Here is a 22,728-nt window from a genome sequence, read left to right on the forward strand (position 1 = left end):
AAAATAAAGATGTATTGTATTGTATTGTATTGTATTGTATTGTATTGTATTGTATTGTATTGTATGTAAACAACAGTATGAGTGCAGTCGTCCTCATCGGCGCACTCCAGGGGAAATTTCATGCTGATGCGGTTAATATTCATTGGCGTAATATTATCTTCAAGCACTCCCTTAGACAGAACACGTGTAACGTCGTTAGATGACATTGGGTTGGAAGGCATTCGAAGCGCCCGTGTAGCAGGGGTATAAGTGGTGATCACCTTCCTGCTAGAAGTTACCATAAACGAAAGGATAACAAGAAAGGGAAAGTTTTCACTCTTCGCTGAAACGTCATTTCGAGCCCTAGATTGTTCCACGGTAGTTTGAAGTGTAATGCAAATATGTTTACGCGGACAACCCATTTGTTACAATTTAAGTATACTTCAGAGGATAAATTGCGTATTTACGAAACTACACTTTAAGTACATGGCCAGCACCAAAATGCGATTTCCTGAAACTCGATTTTGAGCATCAGATTGTTCAACGACAGCTTGTAAAGCGCTGCAAACATGCTAATGCGGACTGCCAATTTGCTAGAATTTCAGTGTTCTTTGGACGAATTAATTTCATATTTACGAAAGTTCACTTTTAATACATTTACAGGATGCTAAAACGGCATACATATACGTTTACAAGGACTGCCCGTTTTTTAGAATTGAAGTATACTTTCGATGAATTAATTTCATATTTCCGAAAATACACTTTTAATACACTAACAAGATGCTAAAACTGCATACATATTTTTTCACGTATTTGAAAAGTGCTCGAAGTGTGCTTTAAGTGAGGTATTTTTGGCACATTTTAAAAATATATTTCGAATACCGAGCATGAACTTTCAGGAACGTATTTCCTACATATTTTTAGTGCATTCATGAATACAAAATATGTTTAAAATATAATTTAAATAGCCCACCGCATATTCCATACGTATTAGTTTTTGCTAAGGGATGGGTTGGCGAATTTGATTTGTAATTGAAAGCGTGCACAGAACCATATCATGGTCAGATAAACCTTCAAGTACATGGACATTAATCCTTCCTTTTAAGAAGTAGTCACTGACGAAAATAAGATCTAATATGGAACTTGAAGTGCCCTGCACACGAGTAGGCGTGGAAACTATTTGGGTCAGGTTGAAGATATCTTGAGGAAAAACACAGCGCACTCCTAAGACACGGACAAAGAAAGGCAAGACGATACAGCGCTGTATCGTACACAGCAGATGTTACTCATGTCGTCCCGCCCACTTTTCGAAAGTATATATATGTCGCTCCACAATAAAATAATCAGTTGAAGTCAGCGCTGTATCGTCTTGCCTTTCTTTGTCCGTGTCTTAGGAGTGCGCTGTGTTTTTCCTCAAGATGAACTACCAACTAGCCCGCTCTTCCACCCTTGCAGGTTGAAGATAAACAGAAAACTGAGCAAGATGTTGTTCGTAACGTTCGATGGGCTCAAAGAGGTCCAGTTCACGTCCGGCAAGTTAAAGTCTCCTGCCATTATCACGGCACTTGCCACCATATGCGTGCGCATATAGTCTAGAAGCTGTTCAAGATAAGATACCTTAGCCTGGGGGGGTCTGTACACGGCACCGACACAGACATGGCTCCGTCCTGCCTGGATCTTACACCAGACCGCTTCCACACCTGGGACATCTGGCATTACTCAGTAGCTTATGCCTTGTTTCAGGAGCAAAGCAACACCGCCGCCTCTAGATGCTCTATCCTTTCGCACAATGGTATAGCCTGGGGGAACCAGTTCGTGGTTTTCAATGTCAGCGTGCAGCCACGTCTCAGTCAGGCAGATAATATCAGGCGCGTGGGCGATAAGGATCGCCTCTAACTGTTCAATTTTGTTCACAAGGCTGCGCGCGTTAACATTGAGAACAGTTACGGCCGACGGCGGTTTCGAGTCCGCTTGGCTGGTCCCTCGTCCAATTCTTTGTTTTTTGCGGCTTCCACTATGTGATTGGTTTGTTCGTCCCAGATGAACAAGCGGTTACTTATTTTGACTTTGTCATAAGAAAGAAATACTTTCTCTTTCCGGTCCCGATGAACTTTCCCGATGATACACTAGCTGTTTAATTAGAACTCTAATCTGGGCGAGTTGGTTCATAGCTTGAAAGGAGTACGTACTTGCGCGAAAGACGGGACGAAAACAAGGAAACACAGACGACACGTATAAAGCGCAACTACTTCCAACTAGTTTATTTCATAGAGAGCTACACATTTATACTCTAGAGGTCAAACACAGCGATAAAAACCGTCTCATGCGCATCTCACGCCAGCATACCACCACCACAGGTGCTGCCTGATTACATCAACAGTTCTAACAACCCCCGGCACTGCTATCAAGAAGGAAAGAAGAATCATGAGGTGATAAATGAGGAAAGGTGACATTAAAAATATCGTAGCAGAGCAGTGTCAAAACCAAAACCAAAGGCATGTCAAAGCGTAAAAACAAATCATCGTAGCAAAAGCAGTGTCAAAAAAGGCAAAACACACCACTAAAAACAGCCGGTCAACAGGGTAAAAAACGCATTACAACGAAGAATTCAAACAAGAATCGAAGGCTAGGCCACCCAACAACAGTACGACCCGAAATAAAGTGGAAACCTGAGGTGCAGCAAAATTTACATGTGCCCGTCTAGAAAAGTCACCTCTTTGTTAAGAAGTAAGAGAGATGCAGTGCTAAGGCATTGCATCTCTTTGTGCCCCTTTTGTGGTTACCAGCACTCAGCATAATAGAGCCCCAATTTTTGCCTGCAGGTATCTGCAGTTGAACCTATAGCTGGGCTGTCAAGTTTGTTTAAGCCCCTGCCTAGCCGATGAGGATCCCACTGAGGCTTGAAGTGGGCAGCCCAAGAGTTTAGTGCCACTACAGCACCCACGGGGGACCCATGTAGGTTTACTTCAGGCAGCCACCAGCCCTCAATGCCCATGTCGGACCCCATGGGCCCGCCACCTTGTGCTAATAGGACAGTAATGACTAGTTATGACTTTCACTTCAGGTGTAACGGACTGACGGACAGAGTCATGGCCGCAAGTATGAGCCATTAAACGCTTTCCTCTCAATATTGAAAGCAGCACGTCATGGGCAGTGGCAAAGAAGCGAGAATGGCACGCCGGGATTCGTGTGTAGCTACGAGCACGGCGCGCAACCAGCCATGGGAGTAGGCAAGCCCTGTGCCACGATGCCCTGCGCTCACAAGAACTGCACGACCAACATCTACCGTAGCATGATCGGTGCTGCTCGGGAGGAAGCCGTATGTTTTTGCTGGCTCTTTGTTTAACTCTTGTTTTAACATATCGCTGACTGTCCTCGCTCGCGAGTAGCCCACCCTTGAGTAAAAACGTTCGCGGGGCCTTTGGCTATGAGCATAGTTTGCAACGAATCGTAGAAATCACGCATACGCACCTTCACTCGCGGGCGTTAGTAGATAACGATGAAGGGAGCGTACACGCTTCGACAACAAACGATGCATGGCTTGTTCTGCTGCCGACACGGCGGCCCTGCCGACGCACATTAGTCTCCTAATGGATCGTCTGGCAAATGCGGAAGAGCTTCTGAACCGTTTTCCACATCTTGCGATCAGAGTCCGGAAAAAGCCGATGTTCCGCCATTTCAACGCCGACGTTACGGAAAAACTTTGGCACGCAAAGTCTCTACGGCTGCTCTGGCTGCACGGAGCATGCTATCCCTGCAATAACAAGAAATCGATCGGGATGATCGTTCGTTGGCCCCGGGTCATGCTCCGCATAGAAGAAGACGATGGAGCGGGCAATGGCGCGGGACGGAGCGCTCGCACAAGACTCGTAGCCCTTAAATCATATTTCATCATGACACCACCCCATAGCAATATATAACGTACGCATGTTTGAATCAATGTATACATGTGCGCGCTTTGTATATCTTTCGTAACCGACTCCTGCAATAGCCCTCTTGTGTAATCCCAGGTCTTTTCTTTGCATAGTGGAGAAAAAGGCAATATGCACATAAAACGTCGGCACAACAGCTTCGGAAAATCGCTCCATCGCAAAGTGGAAGGGCGAATATTCATTTTGGTTGAGATGAAGCGCACTCAGCCACAATAGGACTTAAGGGCTAAAAGTGAGCTATTCACCTATTATGTGACAACGTTCCTACCGAACACACAATGCTCTCAGAGGCCGTGTTTATACAGTATCTTCTTTGTATTTTCTTCACTGAACTGGTACACCCTGGGTGCGTGATTAAAAAAGAAAAATCATTCGCTGGGGGAGGCACTGCCGAATAAGAGGTGTTTCAAACACAACTGCAGTTGATTTTGCAGTTGAACGTTTGCAGTTGAACGTTCCTACCGAACACACAATGCTCTCAGAGGCCGTGTTTATACAGTATCTTCATTGTATTTTCTTCACTGAACTGGTACACCCTGGGTGCGTGATTAAAAAAGAAAAATCATTCGCTGGGGGAGACACTGCCGAATAAGAGGTGTTTCAAACACAACTGCAGTTGATTTTGCAGTTGAACGTTTGCAGTTGAACGTTCCTACCGAACACACAATGCTCTCAGAGGCCGTGTTTATACAGTATCTTCATTGTATTTTTTTCACTGAACTGGTACACCCTGGGTGCGTGATTAAAAAATAAAAATCATTCGCTGGGGGAGACACTGCCGAATAAGAGGTGTTTCAAACACAACTGCAGTTGATTTTGCAGTTGAACGTTTGCAGTTGAACGTTCCTACCGAACACACAATGCTCTCAGAGGCCGTGTTTATACAGTATCTTCATTGTATTTTCTTCACTGAACTGGTACACCCTGGGTGCGTGATTAAAAAAGAAAAATCATTCGCTGGGGGAGGCACTGCCGAATAAGAGGTGTTTCAAACACAACTGCAGTTGATTTTGCAGTTGAACGTTTGCAGTTGAACGTTCCTACCGAACACACAATGCTCTCAGAGGCCGTGTTTATACAGTATCTTCATTGTATTTTCTTCACTGAACTGGTACACCCTGGGTGCGTGATTAAAAAAGAAAAATCATTCGCTGGGGGAGGCACTGCCGAATAAGAGGTGTTTCAAACACAACTGCAGTTGATTTTGCAGTTGAACGTTTGCAGTTGAACGTTCCTACCGAACACACAATGCTCTCAGAGGCCGTGTTTATACAGTATCTTCATTGTATTTTCTTCACTGAACTGGTACACCCTGGGTGCGTGATTAAAAAAGAAAAATCATTCGCTGGGGGAGGCACTGCCGAATAAGAGGTGTTTCAAACACAACTGCAGTTGATTTTGCATTTGAACGTTTGCAGTTGAACGTTCCTACCGAACACACAATGCTCTCAGAGGCCGTGTTTATACAGTATCTTCATTGTATTTTCTTCGCTGAACTGGTACACCCTGGGTGCGTGATTAAAAAATAAAAATCATTCGCTGGGGGAGACACTGCCGAATAAGAGGTGTTTCAAACACAACTGCAGTTGATTTTGCAGTTGAACGTTTGCAGTTGAACGTTCCTACCGAACACACAATGCTCTCAGAGGCCGTGTTTATACAGTATCTTCATTGTATTTTCTTCACTGAACTGGTACACCCTGGGTGCGTGATTAAAAAAGAAAAATCATTCGCTGGGGGAGGCACTGCCGAATAAGAGGTGTTTCAAACACAACTGCAGTTGATTTTGCAGTTGAACGTTTGCAGTTGAACGTTCCTACCGAACACACAATGCTCTCAGAGGCCGTGTTTATACAGTATCTTCATTGTATTTTCTTCACTGAACTGGTACACCCTGGGTGCGTGATTAAAAAAGAAAAATCATTCGCTGGGGGAGGCACTGCCGAATAAGAGGTGTTTCAAACGTTCAACTGCAGTTGATTTTGCAGTTGAACGTTTGCAGTTGAACGTTCCTACCGAACACACAATGCTCTCAGAGGGCGTGTTTATACAGTATCCTCATTGTAGTTTCTTCACTGAACTGGTACACCCTGGGTGCGTGATTAAAAAAGAAAAATCATTCGCTGGGGGAGACACTGCCGAATAAGAGGTGTTTCAAACACAACTGCAGTTGATTTTGCAGTTGAACGTTTGCAGTTGAACGTTCCTACCGAACACACAATGCTCTCAGAGGCGGTGTTTATACAGTATCTTCATTGTATTTTCTTCGCTGAACTGGTACACCCTGGGTGCGTGATTAAAAAAGAAAAATCATTCGCTGGGGGAGGCACTGCCGAATAAGAGGTGTTTCAAACACAACTGCAGTTGATTTTGCAGTTGAACGTTTGCAGTTGAACAATCCTACCGAACACACAATGCTCTCAGAGGCCGTGTTTATACAGTATCTTCATTGTATTTTCTTCACTGAACTGGTACACCCTGGGTGCGTGATTAAAGAAGAAAAATCATTCGCTGGGGGAGGCACTGCCGAATAAGAGGTGTTTCAAACACAACTGCAGTTGATTTTGCAGTTGAACGTTTGCAGTTGAACGTTCCTACCGAACACACAATGCTCTCAGAGGCCGTGTTTATACAGTATCTTTATTGTATTTTCTTCATTGAAATGGTACACCCTGGGTGCGTGATTAAAAAAGAAAAATCATTCGCTGGGGGAGGCACTGCCGAATAAGAGGTGTTTCAAACACAACTGCCGTTGATTTTGCAGTTGAACGTTCCTACCGAACACACAATGCTCTCAGAGGCCGTGTTTATACAGTATCTTCATTGTATTTTCTTCACTGAACTGGTACACCCTGGGTGCGTGATTAAAAAAGAAACATCATTCGCTGGGGGAGACACTGCCGAATAAGAGGTGTTTCAAACACAACTGCAGTTGAATTAGCAGTTGAACGTTTGCAGTTGAACGTTCCTACCGAACACACAATGCTCTCAGAGGCCGTGTTTATACAGTATCTTCATTGTATTTTCTTCACTGAACTGGTACACCCTGGGTGCGTGATTAAAAAAGAAAAATCATTCGCTGGGGGAGGCACTGCCGAATAAGAGGTGTTTCAAACACAACTGCAGTTGATTTTGCAGTTGAACGTTTGCAGTTGAACGTTCCTACCGAACACACAATGCTCTCAGAGGCCGTGTTTATACAGTATCTTCATTGTATTTTCTTCACTGAACTGGTACACCCTGGGTGCGTGATTAAAAAAGAAACATCATTCGCTGGGGGAGACACTGCCGAATAAGAAGTGTTTCAAACACAACTGCAGTTGAATTAGCAGTTGAACGTTTGCAGTTGAACGTTCCTACCGAACACACAATGCTCTCAGAGGCCGTGTTTATACAGTATCTTCATTGTATTTTCTTCGCTGAACTGGTACACCCTGGGTGCGTGATTAAAAAATAAAAATCATTCGCTGGGGGAGACACTGCCGAATAAGAGGTGTTTCAAACACAACTGCAGTTGATTTTGCAGTTGAACGTTTGCAGTTGAACGTTCCTACCGAACACACAATGCTCTCAGAGGCCGTGTTTATACAGTATCTTCATTGTATTTTCTTCACTGAACTGGTACACCCTGGGTGCGTGATTAAAAAAGAAAAATCATTCGCTGGGGGAGGCACTGCCGAATAAGAGGTGTTTCAAACACAACTGCAGTTGATTTTGCAGTTGAACGTTTGCAGTTGAACGTTCCTACCGAACACACAATGCTCTCAGAGGCCGTGTTTATACAGTATCTTCATTGTATTTTCTTCACTGAACTGGTACACCCTGGGTGCGTGATTAAAAAAGAAAAATCATTCGCTGGGGGAGGCACTGCCGAATAAGAGGTGTTTCAAACACAACTGCAGTTGATTTTTTTTTCTCACTGGCAGTAAAAAGAATACTAATACGGGGCTCTTCTGGAGAGAAGAGGGTAATACTCATATAAAATAAGAGTTGAAATTATGAAGGCAGCAAAATTGTAAACTTTGCAGCGCATTTTAAGAGATGACTAAGAGAATGTCCTTCATCGATAGTCACGTAGCAGAGGGGCATACGGGACGGATCCCCGCTCCGGCAAGCATTTCACTAGAAGCCGCACTGGGCGACCGGGTTCATGGGCGAGCCGCGCTCGCAGCTGAAGGCGCTGCCGAACTCCGGCGTGTGCATGAGCGGCAGGTTGCAGCGTTCACGAGCCGCCGCGCAGTGCCGGGCGCAGCGGCCCACGAAGAAGAGCCGGTCGCGGCTCAGGTGCAGCGCCGGCAGGCCCTCCGGGGGCGGCTGCAGGCTGAGCAGCGCCGCGTGCGCCGCCCGCAGTCCGGCCAGGTCGGCCAGTAGGGCGAACCCCAGGTCGGGCTCCGCGCTGCCGCCAGTCACCTGAGGGGTTTGCCATCCATCGTGGCAGAAATGACGGCTGTCGTTTGACACCTGGACGAGGCGCTGACTTTTGCAGCGATGCAGTAGTCTGGCATGGCAGCATCACGTGTACAGTACGGTCCACTGTTAAAGGGAACATGCGATCGCGTGGCATCCGCGCTTCGCGGAGCGCTGCAGCCGAGAACTTGCGGGAATTGTCGGCACAATACGCATGCGCAGTAAGCATGACGGCTAATCATTCCGCGCCTGACGCCGCCTATTCTCGCCGCATCTAGGCGGCAGGGCTTCGTTTAGCGCAGAGTACACGCGGTCACATGTTCCCTTTGACAATGCACCGTACTGTACATCTCTACACAAGCAAAAACAACAACACAAGCAAAAGAAACAGAGAGAAACAAAATTCTTTTCAGTTTATAGCAATCAGAACATCAAGAAGAGAACAGTGAAAACAAGCGGGAAGAAGCTCACTTGGGAAAAGAAAGATAAAAGGTTGAACAAGTAACAAAAGAACAGGTTTAAGTCCATGAGGTAAAGAATGTGGTGTTTAATGTCGCGGGCTATGAGGGACGCCGTATTTGATGACTTGGAATTAATTTAAACCACCTAGGGTTCTTGACGTGCACTTACAGGGAAGAGCACACGGTCGTCTTTTGCGTTTTCTTTCTCTACCGAAACGGGGCAGCTGTGGCCGGCACTGAATCGGCCGCAGCATACGAGTGCACTAACCACCGAGCCACCGCGGTGGGCTGGCCCTTTTCGTTAGCCTTTTCGTTAACGTTCGCCGCTTACGAACGTTGGTGGCGCTGATGAACACTCTCAAGGTTAGGTTATTTGTAAACATAAATACCCCCGAAAGCAGAAGGTTTGACAGCCGTCGCCGTAGCTCAGAGGTAGAGCACCGGACGCGTAATTCGGGGGTCGTGGGTTCGGATCCCACCGGCGGCATGTGGTTGTTTTTTCTTCTGCTTTTCTAATCAATAAGCTTTAAGCGACAATATATTCAGTAATATTCTTACTTGATCAACACCACAAAAAATAAATAAAATTAAAAAAAAATCCCCTGTGCTCCTTGGTTTCCGTGGCTGTTGGCTTCTCTCATATTTATAACGAGCCCCTCATCCCTACAACAGTATGCACCAACTCGCCCAACAAGAAGTTCTTAACTACCTGTCTAGTACAGAGGGCCCTTTCATGAATGTTCCTCCTTCACCTTGCGCTCTTTCAGTCTCCCTCGTGTCTTTCCTGTGTGTGTCTTTTGTGCGCAATTCGTACCTACAACAGTATGCACCAACTCGCCCAACAAGAAGTTCTTCTTATCATCCCCTTCCCTTGTTTGCTTATCTTCCCCGTAGGTGAGTACCGGTAAGATGCAGCTGTTGTATACGTTTCTCTTGAGGGATATTGGCAAGCTGCCATTCATGATCTGAGAGAACCTGCCATATGCGTTCCATTCCATTGTAATTATTGTATTTATTTCCCTTTCAAGATTCCCGTCAGTGCTCACTGCCCACACTAAGCAGACGTATTCAATGACCACCTACAGAACCTCGCTAAAAATTGTGAACTCCTGTTCCCTTCCGAGACTCTTGAACATTACTTTGCTTTTCTGCTTGTTAATATTTTATTTTATTTCTTATTTTGCAGTTTCTATTTAGACCCACTCTTCTGCTCTGCCTGTCTAAATTCATTGATCATTCTTTGCAGGACAACTCCTGAGTGACATAGCAAGGCAATGTTATCAGCGAATCGGAAATTACTTAGGTTTTCTTTATAAAATCTAATCCCAAAGTGTTCCCCATCAAGAACTAGGAACACTTCCTCTGAACAGGCGGTGAATAGCATTGGCTAGATAGTGCCTAACTGCCTGGCACCCTCCTTTACTAAACTGTACTGCTGACATTAAGGAGGGCTATGGCAGCTGTGCAGTCCTTACATATATCTTCCAGTATTTTCACATAACTCTTCTAAACCCTCATTCCGCAGTGCCTGCATGACTACTGAAGCTTACACTGGATCCAATGCCTTCTCAAAGTAAATAAAAGGTTAATATTGTTACGTTGCCCGAAAGGCTAGTCACCAGCAAGGGCGACCGGAGCGCAGAGCGAACAACACAGGAGGCACCGAACAATAGCGCGCGCACACCAGTCAGGCACTTCCTTCTCATCGTCTTCTGTGAATATCCGTTGCATGGCCCTCCGTCTGGAAAAACACCGTCACGGTGGACTGGATGACGTCGAGCGGCAGGGCGAGAGGTAGGGTTTCGGGCGAGAGACGTGGACGATATCACGTTGAAGGTGGCGGGAGGAAGCGGGCTGGAAGGCTGGAGCGATCTCGTAAGTGACAGCAGTTACCTGGCGCAGGACACGGTACGGGCCAACATAACGGGACAGAAGTTTTTCGGAGAGGCCGACGCGGCGAGATGGGGACCAAAGCAAGACGAGGGAGCCAGGAGAGAAAGAGACTGTGCGGTGGCGGCGGTTGTAGAACTCCTGCTGGGAGGCCTGCGAGGCGAGAAGTCGGGAGCGTGCAAGTTGACGGGCGTAGTCAGCACGGGCAATGGCGTCTTGGGCGTATTCAGAGGATGGAGCAGCAGGAGTAGGCAGCAGCGTGTCCAAAGGCAATTGGGGCTCGCGGCCGTATAAAAGGTAAAAAGGGGAGTAACCGGCTGTATCATGGCGGGAGGAGTTGTATGCGAAGGTAACATACGGGAGAGCGAGGTCCCAGTCGCGGTGGTCAGGGGAAACGTACATAGCGAGCATATCGGTCAGAGTGCGGTTGAGACGCTCAGTAAGTCCGTTTGTCTGCGGGTGATAGGCGGTGGTGAGCTTGTGCTTAGTAGAGCAGGATTGAAGAATGTCGTAGACAACCTTGGACAGAAAGCAGCGGCCGCGGTCGGTAAGAAGTTGGCGGGGAGCACCATGGTGCAATATGAGGTCGTATAGCAATAAGTCCGCAACATCTGTAGCTGTACTGGTTGGCAGTGCCCGCGTGATCGCATAACGGGTGGCGTAGTCCGTGGCAACTGCAACCCATCTGTTGCCGGAGGTGGACTCTGGAAACGGACCCAGAAGATCCAAGCCGACGCGATGGAAAGGTTCTGGGGGCACATCAATAGGTTGAAGTGTGCCAGCTGGGAGAGTAGCAGGGCGTTTCCGGTGGTGGTGGTGAAAAACATTTATAAGCAATTAAATTTTTACAGAAAGGTGATTGGGGTAGGACCCTATTGGCCCTTTCCCCTCACAGTACTAGGTGGAGCCCCTATTCCGGGGCCCCATTGGAAAGCAACGCCGCCCGCGTCCGTTGAACCAAGGCCTTTTGGCTCTTCAGGTCTTGACAGCCGAGCAGGGCCGCCTCCCAGTCCTCTCTGGTGGGGTTGGGGTTGGGGGGGATAGATGGGTTAGATTGACACGCTGACACTCATCGCAGGCTGCAACATAGCGGCGTACGGAGCGGAACAGGCCGGGCCAAAAGAAGCGACGTCGCGCACGGTCGTATGTACGCGATACACCCAAGTGGCCAGCAGTGGGGAGATCATGGAGTTCATGAAGGATAGCAGGACGAAGGTGCTTGGGGACAACGAGTAGAAGGTTGGGGCCATCCGGATTGAGGCTGCGGCGATACAAGATTCCGTCAGAGAGCACAAAGCGCCGCATCGAGGAATCAGACGGAGTGGAATTGAGGCGGTCGATAATTGATCTCAAATCGTCATCGCGGCGCTGTTCTTCGCCCATGTTGGCAAGGACAGAGATAGAAAACAGGTCGGCTTCGGTGGCAGTGCCAAACAAGTCACACTGGCCAATGGGGTAACGTGAGAGGCAGTCGGCATCTTGGTGTAACCTGCCAGACTTGTAAGTCACGGTGTAATCATACTCTTGCAGACGCAATGCCCATCTCCCAAGCCGCCCTGTAGGGTCCTTCAGAGAGGAGAGCCAGCATAGCGCATGGTGGTCGGTTTTAACCGTAAAAGGGCGGCCGTATAAATAAGGACGGAATTTGCCAACTGCCCAGACAAGGGCTAAGCACTCACGTTCTGTTATGGAGTAATTGCGCTCGGGCGCAGAAAGAAGGCGGCTGGCGTAGGCGATGACACGGTCCTGACCGGATTGTCGCTGAGAGAGCACAGCGCCGATGCCGTAGCCACTGGCGTCAGTACGGACTTCGGTGGGGGCCGCAACATCAAAGTGCGCCAAAACTGGTGTGGTGGTCAGCTTGGCGATCAAAGTGGAGAAGGCGCGTTCTTGGTCAGGTCCCCAGACGAAGGTGGCGTCTTTCTTCAATAGGTCGGTAAGGGGACGGGCGAGGTCGGCGAAGCCCTGAATGAATCGACGGAAGTACGAGCAGAGCCCCAAGAAGCTTCGGACGACGTGGCAAGATCGGGGAAGGGGAAAGTCTTTCACGGCCCGGATCTTATCGGGATCAGGGTGAACCCCCTGGAAATCAACGATATGGCCCAAAATAGTGATCTGACGTCTCGCGAAACGGCACTTCGAGGAGTTCAGCTGTAGGCCGGCACGACGAAAGAGGGAAAGAATCTGAGAAAGGTCTTCTAGGTGGGATGAAAATGTAGGCGAAAATACAACGACGTCGTCCAGATAACAAAGACAAGTGGTCCACTTAAATCCCTGCAAAAGGGCGTCCATCATGCGCTCAAATGTGGCTGGCGCGTTGCATAGGCCAAAAGGCATTACTTTGAACTGATATAGCCCATCAGGGGTCACAAAAGCGGTTTTCTCACGGTCCTTCTCATCGACGGCAATTTGCCAGTAGCCGGAACGAAGATCTATGGAGGAGAAGAATTTGGCTCCGTGTAGGCAGTCAAGGGCGTCGTCAATACGCGGCAGGGGATAGACGTCTTTTTTAGTGATCTTATTGAGGTGTCGATAATCTATGCAAAACCGCCATGAGCCGTCCTTTTTCTTCACTAGTACCACTGGAGAGGCCCAGGGACTGTGGGATGGTTCGATTATGTTCTTGGAAAGCATTTTTGAGACCTCATTGTTTATGACCTTGCGCTCGGCGTGGGAGACACGGTAGGGCCTGCGGCGAATGGGAGGGGCATCGCCGGTGTCAATGCGGTGCGTCACAGCGAGAGTTTGGCCCAGTGAGGTGTTGTAGACGTCAAAAATGTCGGAGAACGACTGGAGAAGGTCACGAAGCTGAGAAGTTTGGGCGGGGCGGAGATCGGTGGGCATCATGGTCGTGAATGCGGCCGAGGACAGCGGAGTGGACCGCGGTGGGTCTGGTGGGTCGCGATTAGGAGAGGCATCTAATGGAGCCACATGGCACTGGGCGAGTGGGGACAACGTAGCGACGCACATGCCGGCTGGAAGCAGCTGTGAGGAGAAGCCGAAGTTCAATAAAGGTAGAGACAGGTTGTTGGCTGTGACGGTGGCGATGGTATGGGGCAGGACAACACTGCGGGTCAGTGCGAGGTCAAGGACTGGCGCAACGATGTAGTCACCATCGGGAACAGGGCGAGAAGGTGTGAGGGAAACGAAAGATAAGGCTTGCGGGGGCAGGTGGGCATAGTCGGGGCAGGTCAACCGGAGCGACGAGTCGATGGGGTCAGGAGTGAGTTGGGGAAGCTCAAGGTGAAGGACACCCTGCGAGCAGTCAATGAGGGCAGAATGATCCGACAAAAAGTCTAAACCGAGAATGAGGTCATGGGCGCATGTGGTAAGGACGGTGAACTGAACCGGCGTACTGTGGTCACCGATTGTCACGCGAGCGGTGCACAGTCCCTCGACAGCAGGCATAGCACCATCCGCGACGCGCACACAGGACGTTGCAGGCGTAAGGACTTTGCGTAGGCGACGGCGGAGGGCAGCACTCATCACGGAAATATGGGCACCGGTGTCAATAAGGGCTTGCACAGGAACACCGTCAACTGTAACGTCTAGCAGATTGGGTCGAGTCGTCAGTAGAGGGTTTGAGGTCCGGGTCGTTGATGCAGCGTCACCTCCGGGAGCTGCATCACTTAGTTTTCCCGATGAGAGGGGCGGTAGGACGCAGCAGTCGAAACACGAGGCGACTGCGGTGAGCGTGAGCGGCGGGCTAGCGGCGAAGGCGAACGGGCGGACTGTCGTGGAGGTTGATCGGCGGCCTCAGACGTCTCGGATGGGCGGCGGGGTGAAAAGCGGCGTGTGTAGTTTGGACGGTAGTAGGAGGTGTCTCGCGGGGGTGACGACCAGGGGCTGCGGCAGTGTCGGGCAATGTGGCCGACCCGAGAGCATTGAAAACAGATTGGGCGGTCGTCTGGCGTGCGCCACTCATTCGGATCGCGGTAACGCCGTGGTGAATAATAGGTGGGACGGAAAGGGACTGGAGGTGGTGGCTGTGGGGACGAGTTTCCGATTGCGCACAAAGCCGGAGGGAGGTTGAGATGGGCGAGTTCTTGCCGCGCGACAGCCTGAATAAGCGACACGGAAGGAAGTGTGTCATTAGGTGTGGTCGATGATGTTGCCACAGGGGCTAGGGCTTCTAGTTCACGGCGAACAATTCTTGTCACAGTGTCGGTGACAGGAGGAGACTCTGAGGGCACTTGAGTTTGAAGTCGTTGGTCCTGGCAAGAAGATGTAGCGGCTGTGTTTGGAAGTCGGGAAAACTGCTGAGAAATGCGGCGGCTTTTGACTTGTTCGAAGCGACGGCACTCCTTGATAATGCTGTCAACAGTTGTGCAGTCTTTGCAAACGAGCAGATGAAAGGCATCGTCAGCAATGCCTTTCAGCACGTGGCCCACCTTGTCGGACTCGGTCATGGTGGCGTCGACTTTGTGGCAAAGTGCCAATACATCCTGTATATAGGCCACGTAACTTTCCGTCGACGACTGCGCACGAGAAGCAAGCTGTTTTTTCGCAGTGGTCTGCCTATCGTCAGGTCTTCCGAAGAGTGCTCGCAATTTCTCTTTGAATGTATCCCAACTTGTAAGTTCTTCGTTGGTTTCAAACCACACCCTCGCCGTTCCATTCAGATAGAAAATTACGTTAGCAAGCATTAACGTTTGATCCCACCGGTTATATGCGCTTACTCTTTCGTAAAGGCTTAACCAGTCGTCGACATCGGTGCCGTCGTTTCCCGAAAATGTACCGGGGTCACGGGACGAAGCCATGACCACGAAAGGAGCAGCAGAAGTGGTCGGCGACTCGCTGGGTGGGGCCATGATGGTAGTAGCACCGGTTTGACGACCGCTTCGGAGCTCCGTGGTACTGGGAACGATACCCGGCACGCTCCACCAAAGATGTTACGTTGCCCGAAAGGCTAGTCACAAGCAAGGGCGACCGGAGCGCAGAGCGAACCACACAGGAGGCACCGAACAATAGCGCGCGCACACCAGTCAGGCACTTCCTTCTCATAGTCTTCTGTGAATATCCGTTGCAATATTATGCGCATTTCTCTATCACCTGAATGAGAGGATAAATTTGATGAATTTTCCAGTGTCCTTTACGAAAGCCTGCCCAATCATGGGGTTGATAGAAGTATAAGGTTGCCCTCACCCTATGAGTCAGCCTCAATCAGCCGTTCTTGGTGACGTCACGACAATCACATCTTTAAAAGCCTTCTACAGCGACCAGTCTCCCGCATTGGCAGCAGCAGTGGCGGAAACAGAAGACTGCTAAACGCCGTCGTCTGTGTCTTGCAGGTTGGTTACTGTTTAATTGTCTGCTTGCCGTTCTTTATTTATTCGCAACCTCCCCGCTAGACTGCTGCTGCCACATGTACAGGGTGGCCCACTCTAAGTGCGAACACGGCTCCGCGTGGACGCGCTCCGCGGAGCGCCAGCGGATCCGGCGCGTTCGCGCATCGAAGCAAAGCCGCGCAGGCGCACAGGGGCCCGGGGGAGGAGCTTCGTGTCGTCTGCTACCAGCAATGCAAGCGAGGTGCGCGCAGCGCTGTAGCAGCGCTCTTTACCTTCTTCTCGTTCTTCTTCCTGTGTGGTGTTCGCGCTGCTGATACATATGGACAGGAAGCTCCTGCCCCGGGCCCCTGTGCGTCTGCGCGGCTTTGCTTCGATGCGCGAACGCGCCGGATACGCTGGCGCTCCGCGGAGCGCGGCCACGCGGAGCCGTGTTCGCACTTAGAGTGGACCACCCTGTACATTTTTCTCATCCATTATGCTTGCTATTGTGTGAACTGAATTTTCCCAGTCCCTAGTTCCGTTTTATTGATTTCGATTGCTTTATTGTTTTTAATCGCATTCCGCAGTCGCATTCTTTTCAGCTACGCCTGTAGTACAGGACGAATATCTGCACAGAAATTCTATTGCAATGTCGAAAGAGCTCGTGAAACTCTTCGAAGAGTTAAAGCGAGAGCTAAAACAAGAATGCAGAGAATTAAAAGAAGCATTCGAGCGAGACCTCAGAAAAGATATACGAGAAATAAAGACTAGCTTAACCTTCCATAATGAAAGCTACGAAGAAATGAAAGCATCGGTGAGCACTGTAGAAAAAGAAAATGAAGACCTCAAAAAATGTGTGACTAGTCTACAGGAGGAACATTAAGGTTTGCGCCTGCAGTTAAAACAGCACGAAATTCGACTGCTGCAAAATGAACAGCACTCCAGATGTTTCAACATTGAAGTGTCCTCTGTACCGCAAACTGCCAACGAATATGTTCTCGAACTAACAAAGAAGCTTGGCGGGGTCATTGGCGTTCCTGTTGAAAGTGCAGACATTGAGGCATGCCATCGAGTTCGAACAGCAAGCAATTCTACTGCGCCAAACATTGTCGTGTATTTTGCGCACGGATCGAAATGCGACCTTTTTCTTGAAAAGGCTGGGAAGCAAAACCTGACACCAGAAACATTGGAACTCGAGCCAAAGATCCCGATCTAGTCAGCGAGCATCTTTCTCCGGCAGCGAAGCGTTCGTTGGGTGCTGCAAAAGGAAAAAGAAAGAGCTTGGCTGGAAGTACGCATGGACGCGGCAAGGAAAAATTTGCGTCCGGAAAGCCGGTGGTACGCCTCTGGTGTGTATCGAACACACTGACGACCTGACCTGACAGCGCTGTATCGTCTTGCCTTTCTTTGTCCGTGTCTTAGGAGTGCGCTGATTTTTTCCCCCAAGACCTGACAAAGCTCGCTTAGTCACAGTTTTTGATACCTTTTCTTGTGTTCGCTTTTCTTTGTAAATGATACTTCGACCGTCTGAAGGGAAATCTACCGTAATAGAGAAATGTCCAGCATTATCCCTGTTCCATCAAAACGTGCGATCAATAGCCAATATGAAAGATGAACTAACGCTCTTGCTTGACATGTTTCGCATATCTTTTTCTGTTATCATGTTCACAGAAACATGGTATACCAAAGATTCACGTGTTTTCACTCTGCCTGGCTATCAGTCTTTTTGTAGAAATCGCCTGGATAGGCGGGGGGGGGGGGATGCGTCTTTATTTTAGTGCAAGAAAATACTATCTGTGAAGAAGTGGCCGAATTCTGTGCAGTCACTACAGATTATGAACTGCTTACTTTACGAGCAGATGTGAGTGCCTGTTGCGTCTTATACCGGCTGCCCTGTGGCAACTTCGAGAATTTCATTCATTTTCTTGAGAATTTATTCAGTTACGTCATGGACAATAGGTTAGATCTCTATTTAGGCGGCGATATAAATTTGAATATCCTCGTGCCGACATACTCCCAAAGGAAGCTGTGTAATACCATCGATGCAAACGGTTTTTGAAACGCCATAGTAGAACCCACTCGTGTTACTCCATACCACGTGCTCCACACAGTTCTCCATTATTAGATGTGTTCATCACAAATATTAATGCAGATTTAGTGAACGCAACCACGTGCTCCAGACAGTTCCCCATTATTAGATGTGTTCATCACAAATATTAACGCAGATTTAGTGAACGCAGCAGCAGCGGTGGCCACGTAACCTACGTCCTAATTTCACTCCTGTACTGTTAGAGATACTGTGCGCACGGAAGAGCCTCCGCTACGACACGTGTGGTTTCCACGCGTGTTCTATCATCGCAACTGAACTGCTGCATCCCGCCTGGCGCTGCTGGCTTCCATGGCATGGACAGCTTACGTGGACGACACATGTGACACCTTGCCACATCACCGCTCCTGGACACCCCCTGTCAAGTGGCACTGCAGTCTGCGGCTATAAATTGGCATCACCGAGCTGCGGAGGACTTTTTGGCAGCAGCGGTGGCCACGGAACCTACGTCCTAATTTCACTCCTGTACTGTTACCGGTTTGTGCTTGCACGCTTCTTTTTTATCTCCTTTTGTTGTTGCTGCTGCTGCTGCTGCTGCTGCCAGAGTTGTTCTCATGTCTGGTGCTGCGAAGTGCCCTAGCTGCGAAGAGCAGCTGGATGAGACCAGTGACAGCGTATCCTGTAGTGTGTGCGATGGTGCATATCACACTGGCAGTTGTGCAGGTGTTTCTGGGGCGACATTGAAAACGAAGGGCGAAGTATACCGAAGCAACTGGAAGTGTCAACAATGTAGATATGCAGGAAAATCTCGCATAGAAAAAGTAGAAAAAACGGAAGTCCCTAATCAGCAGGCTTTGTGGTCAATGCTTGTAAGCATAAATGAAAAACTGGATGTGTTACTTCCACTAAGAGAGACAGTAGGTGGCATTGAAACTTCAGTTCGGTTTATGTCTGATCAGATGGCAAAGTTGTTATCCCGCACGGAACAGAATGAGCGTGACATCAAAGATCTCAGGGCAAGAATCGCGAAACTTGAAACTGAAGAGCGAAATCTCGACAGCCTTACGCTTCAGCTAGATGACCTCGAATGGCGCAACAGGCGACCTAACCTAGAATCTCACGGCATCAAAAAACTTAAAACGAAAACTTGCTAGCTAAGATAAACGAGCTAGCCGTCAAGGATGACCTACTACCGCTATCGTACAATGATGTGTGTACTGTTCATCGATTGCCGTCAAAGAAGGATAAGATTCCCGGCATCATATGTCGATTCAAAAATCAAAAGGTCAGAGATGTGTGATGGTCCAAAAGGCGTCTAGTAAGCAGCGCCGATGAAGAAATAAGGATCTTTGAAAACTTGACAAAGCGAAATCGGGAACTTTTGAGGGAGGTGAAAGAATGGGCAGAGACTGCGGGGTACAAGTATGTCCGGCACAACAACGGCAAAATTCTTATCAGAAGGATTGACGGTGCGAACGCGATTGTCGTATCTGATGGAAGTGAGCTTGCGAAGCTTACCTGAGCCATTCTTTTTCGCTCTTGTGATTTGACACTTTAGCGAACAATGCATTCCGTCTCGGATAGATATGTTATACCAAGTGACTTCGCGAATCATCTTGGCCCAGCCTTTCTAAAGTCCTTCAAATGCCTCCATCTAAATGACCAATCAATTAGACACAAAGTACCTAGTTTAGCTGTCCTGCTACAACAATTAGATGTTACATTCAATGTTATTATAATAACAGAAACCTGGTGTACAGATGATTCAGAAGTACCTCGGTTTCCCAACTATCAAACATTCTTCTTAAACCGTGATGTAGGCCGTGGTGGTGGCGTTTGTTTGTTAATTAAAAGTGGCCATGAACCTGAGCTTTTATCGCAGTTTACTCGGACCACAGCAGATTATGAAGTTCTATCAGTGCTTGCAGAAAATTCTCTTTTCGTTGTTTGTTATCGGCCACCCCAGGATTGCATTCCTGTTTTCCTTGGTTTCCTTGAGTGGTTGTTTTCCTTTGTCATCGACAAGAGACTTACGTTCGTTTGTAGTGGAGACATGAACAAAAACATGTGCTCTAATGACAGTTGTAAGAAAAGTTTTGACCTATTACTAAAAGTGAGCGGGCTTTCTAATGTGATTCAGCTACCAACGCGCATAACAGCTAGATCATCGTCACTTATAGATCTGTTAAAACAGATGCTTGGGCAAGTTGGTAACTCATTTTCACCGGAACAGCGCGCACTAAGACACGGACAAGAAGGGAGACACGACACACACGAGCGCTGACTTTCAACTGGTGTTTATTGTTTGGAACGAGGCATATATACACAGTTCCAACAACACAAGGAAAACAACCATCCATTCATAGATTCATAGTCAAATCATGCATGTCACACTGAACAAGAACGATAACAACATTATCATTTTCCCTTCACTAAAAATGCCAATTCTTTTGAACTGATCGATAAAGAGGGGCTACTGACGCATGCGTCTTTAGACCAGGCGATGTGCGCTGCTTCGATTATTTCGCGTGTTAATTGGTCACTGTGTTTACTTAAAATTCGTGCGCTAGTGAAGTCAGGGTGGCAAGTTTTGTTTTCACAGTCTCTACAATGAATCCCGAGATGCCCTTTTACTGTGTTATGCACGTTATTATTGTGCTCCTTCAGGCGTTCATTGAGGCATCTCCCCGTCTGAACTTCTGAGCATGGTGAGGCAGGTGTCCAGGTTGGCACCGGTGGCAGAATCCGATAGGTGCGTGTCTGAAGGAGTTGATGCGCTTCTGCGTTGCAAGGCCCCAGTGAACACCGTCTCGGTTCGGCGAACTGTCTCCTATTTGAAGGGAAATTCGCTGTGTTTGCTCCCAGCCGACAAGGAAGGGGGATTCCTAGTGCTACCCTCCCATTTGTACGTCAAGAAGGGTAGGGAAGCTATTCTGTCTTCGTTTTCTGTGGCCAAGAACCTTAATCTGAAAAGAATTAAAGCTAAGGCCAAGAGAGTGTGCAAAAAACTTAACCTTGATCTGTTAACGAAAAGAGCCGATAAAAGTGAAGGCCTTAGTTTACAAGTGTTTTTTAGCGCAAAAACCCACAAACCAGAGTGTCCGTTTCGTGTGATCGTATCTGAGAGAGGCACATGGCAGAAAAATGTAGCCGTTTTTCTAAAGAAGATCTTAAATTCGCTCACGTTGGACGATCCTTTCCAGGTAAAAAATTCGCAGGATGTAATCCAGTTTTTAGAAACTAACAAGAACAAGGGACTGATGGCCTGCTCTTTTGACGTCAAGGACCTATATTATTCACTACCACATGACGAGCTCTTCGCGTGTTTAGAAGAATGTATTGACCAGCAAGGAGTAATTGAATTCCAAAACAAGAACGGCATATCCGCCGAAGGCTTTTTAGAACTACTTCAAGTGTATTTAACTTCTACCTTCATTTCCTGGGATGGTGAGTTTTACCTGCAAAAACGAGGAGTTTGCATCGGGTCATGCATAGCTCCCGTGCTTAGTGACTTGTTGTTAGCACAAAAGGGTAGAATGCTTCAAGAAAAATTGAAAGGGTCAAAGGTTGTACAATGTTTTCGATATGTAGATGACTTTCTCGTTCTTATAGACTCTAATGTGGAAGAATTTGACGCAGTCTTTACGCAGATCAAAGCTAACTTTGTTGAGTGCCTTCATCCCCTGATACTAACTACGGAAGTGCCAGAAAACAATGTCATCCAATTTTTAGACCTCAAACTCAGATTAATGCACCATCACATGTGTTGGTCTTACCAGCCACGAAGCAGAAAGCCATTGCTCTCTTTTACGTCATCTCATTCTAAGCTGGTGAAACGTGCCGTGGTGAAGTCATGCTATCACAACGCGCTTAACAAATCCTGCATGCACTCCATGCAAGATAGTTTCCTTCTCCAAACCGATCGGCTCGTTAAGGCTGGTTATCCGAAGCAGCTACTAGTATCAGTGTCCGAATCTATTCTCAGTAGCTTGAGCCAAAATGGAAGAGGGAAGCAGGCAGATTCAGAGACGCGGAAGGAAAAAGAAAAATTTACTGTTGTACCTTACATTCATCATTTCTCCCACAGACTAAAAAAAAAAAAAAAAAGATAGCGAATAGAGCACGAGTTAAGGTCATATTTTCGGCTCCAGATAAGCTTGGGAAGATGTGCAAAATGGTTAATACTGATTTCGTTCCCAGAGATTGCGACATCAAGCATGAAAATCGATTCGTGTAATGTGAAGAAGGTGTAGTGTATGCCATTCCCTTGTCATGCGGCAAGCTGTATGTGGGTCAGACGGGGAGATGCCTCAATGAACGCCTGAAGGAGCACAATAATAACGTGCATAACACAGTAAAAGGGCATCTCGGGATTCATTGTAGAGACTGTGAAAACAAAACTTGCCACCCTGACTTCACTAGCACACGAATTTTAAGTAAACACAGTGACCAATTAACACGCGAAATAATCGAAGCAGCGCACATCGCCTGGTCTAAAGACGCATGCGTCAGTAGCCCCTCTTTATCGATCAGTTCAAAAGAATTGGCATTTTTAGTGAAGGAAAAATGATAATGTTGTTATCGTCTTTGTTCAGTGTGACATGCATGATTTGACTATGAATCTATGAATGGATGGTTGTTTTCCTTGTGTTGTTAGAACTGTATATATATGTCTCGTTCCAAACAATAAACACCAGTTGAAAGTCAGCGCTCGTGTGTGTCGTGTCTCCCTTCTTGTCCGTGTC

At 47.9% G+C, this 22,728-nt stretch overlaps 1 protein-coding gene across 1 annotated transcript in view; it reads right to left on the reverse strand.

Annotated features, from left to right (window-relative positions):
- Positions 1 to 6,813: 6,813 nt before the first annotated feature.
- LOC149327711 (endothelin-converting enzyme homolog) overlaps positions 6,814 to 22,728 on the reverse strand; it is a 65,485-nt gene continuing 49,570 nt past the window's right edge. The window contains exon 3 of the mRNA XM_089564955.1: positions 6,814 to 8,321. Within this exon, the coding sequence (XP_089421081.1) occupies positions 8,034 to 8,321 (288 nt within the window). The 3' untranslated portion in view covers positions 6,814 to 8,033. The remainder of the gene's footprint in view (positions 8,322 to 22,728) is intronic.

This window comes from Amblyomma mixtum, chromosome 10 (assembly GCF_055824585.1).
Source record: "Amblyomma mixtum isolate Tamu chromosome 10, ASM5582458v1, whole genome shotgun sequence".
Taxonomy (NCBI): domain Eukaryota; kingdom Metazoa; phylum Arthropoda; class Arachnida; order Ixodida; family Ixodidae; genus Amblyomma; species Amblyomma mixtum.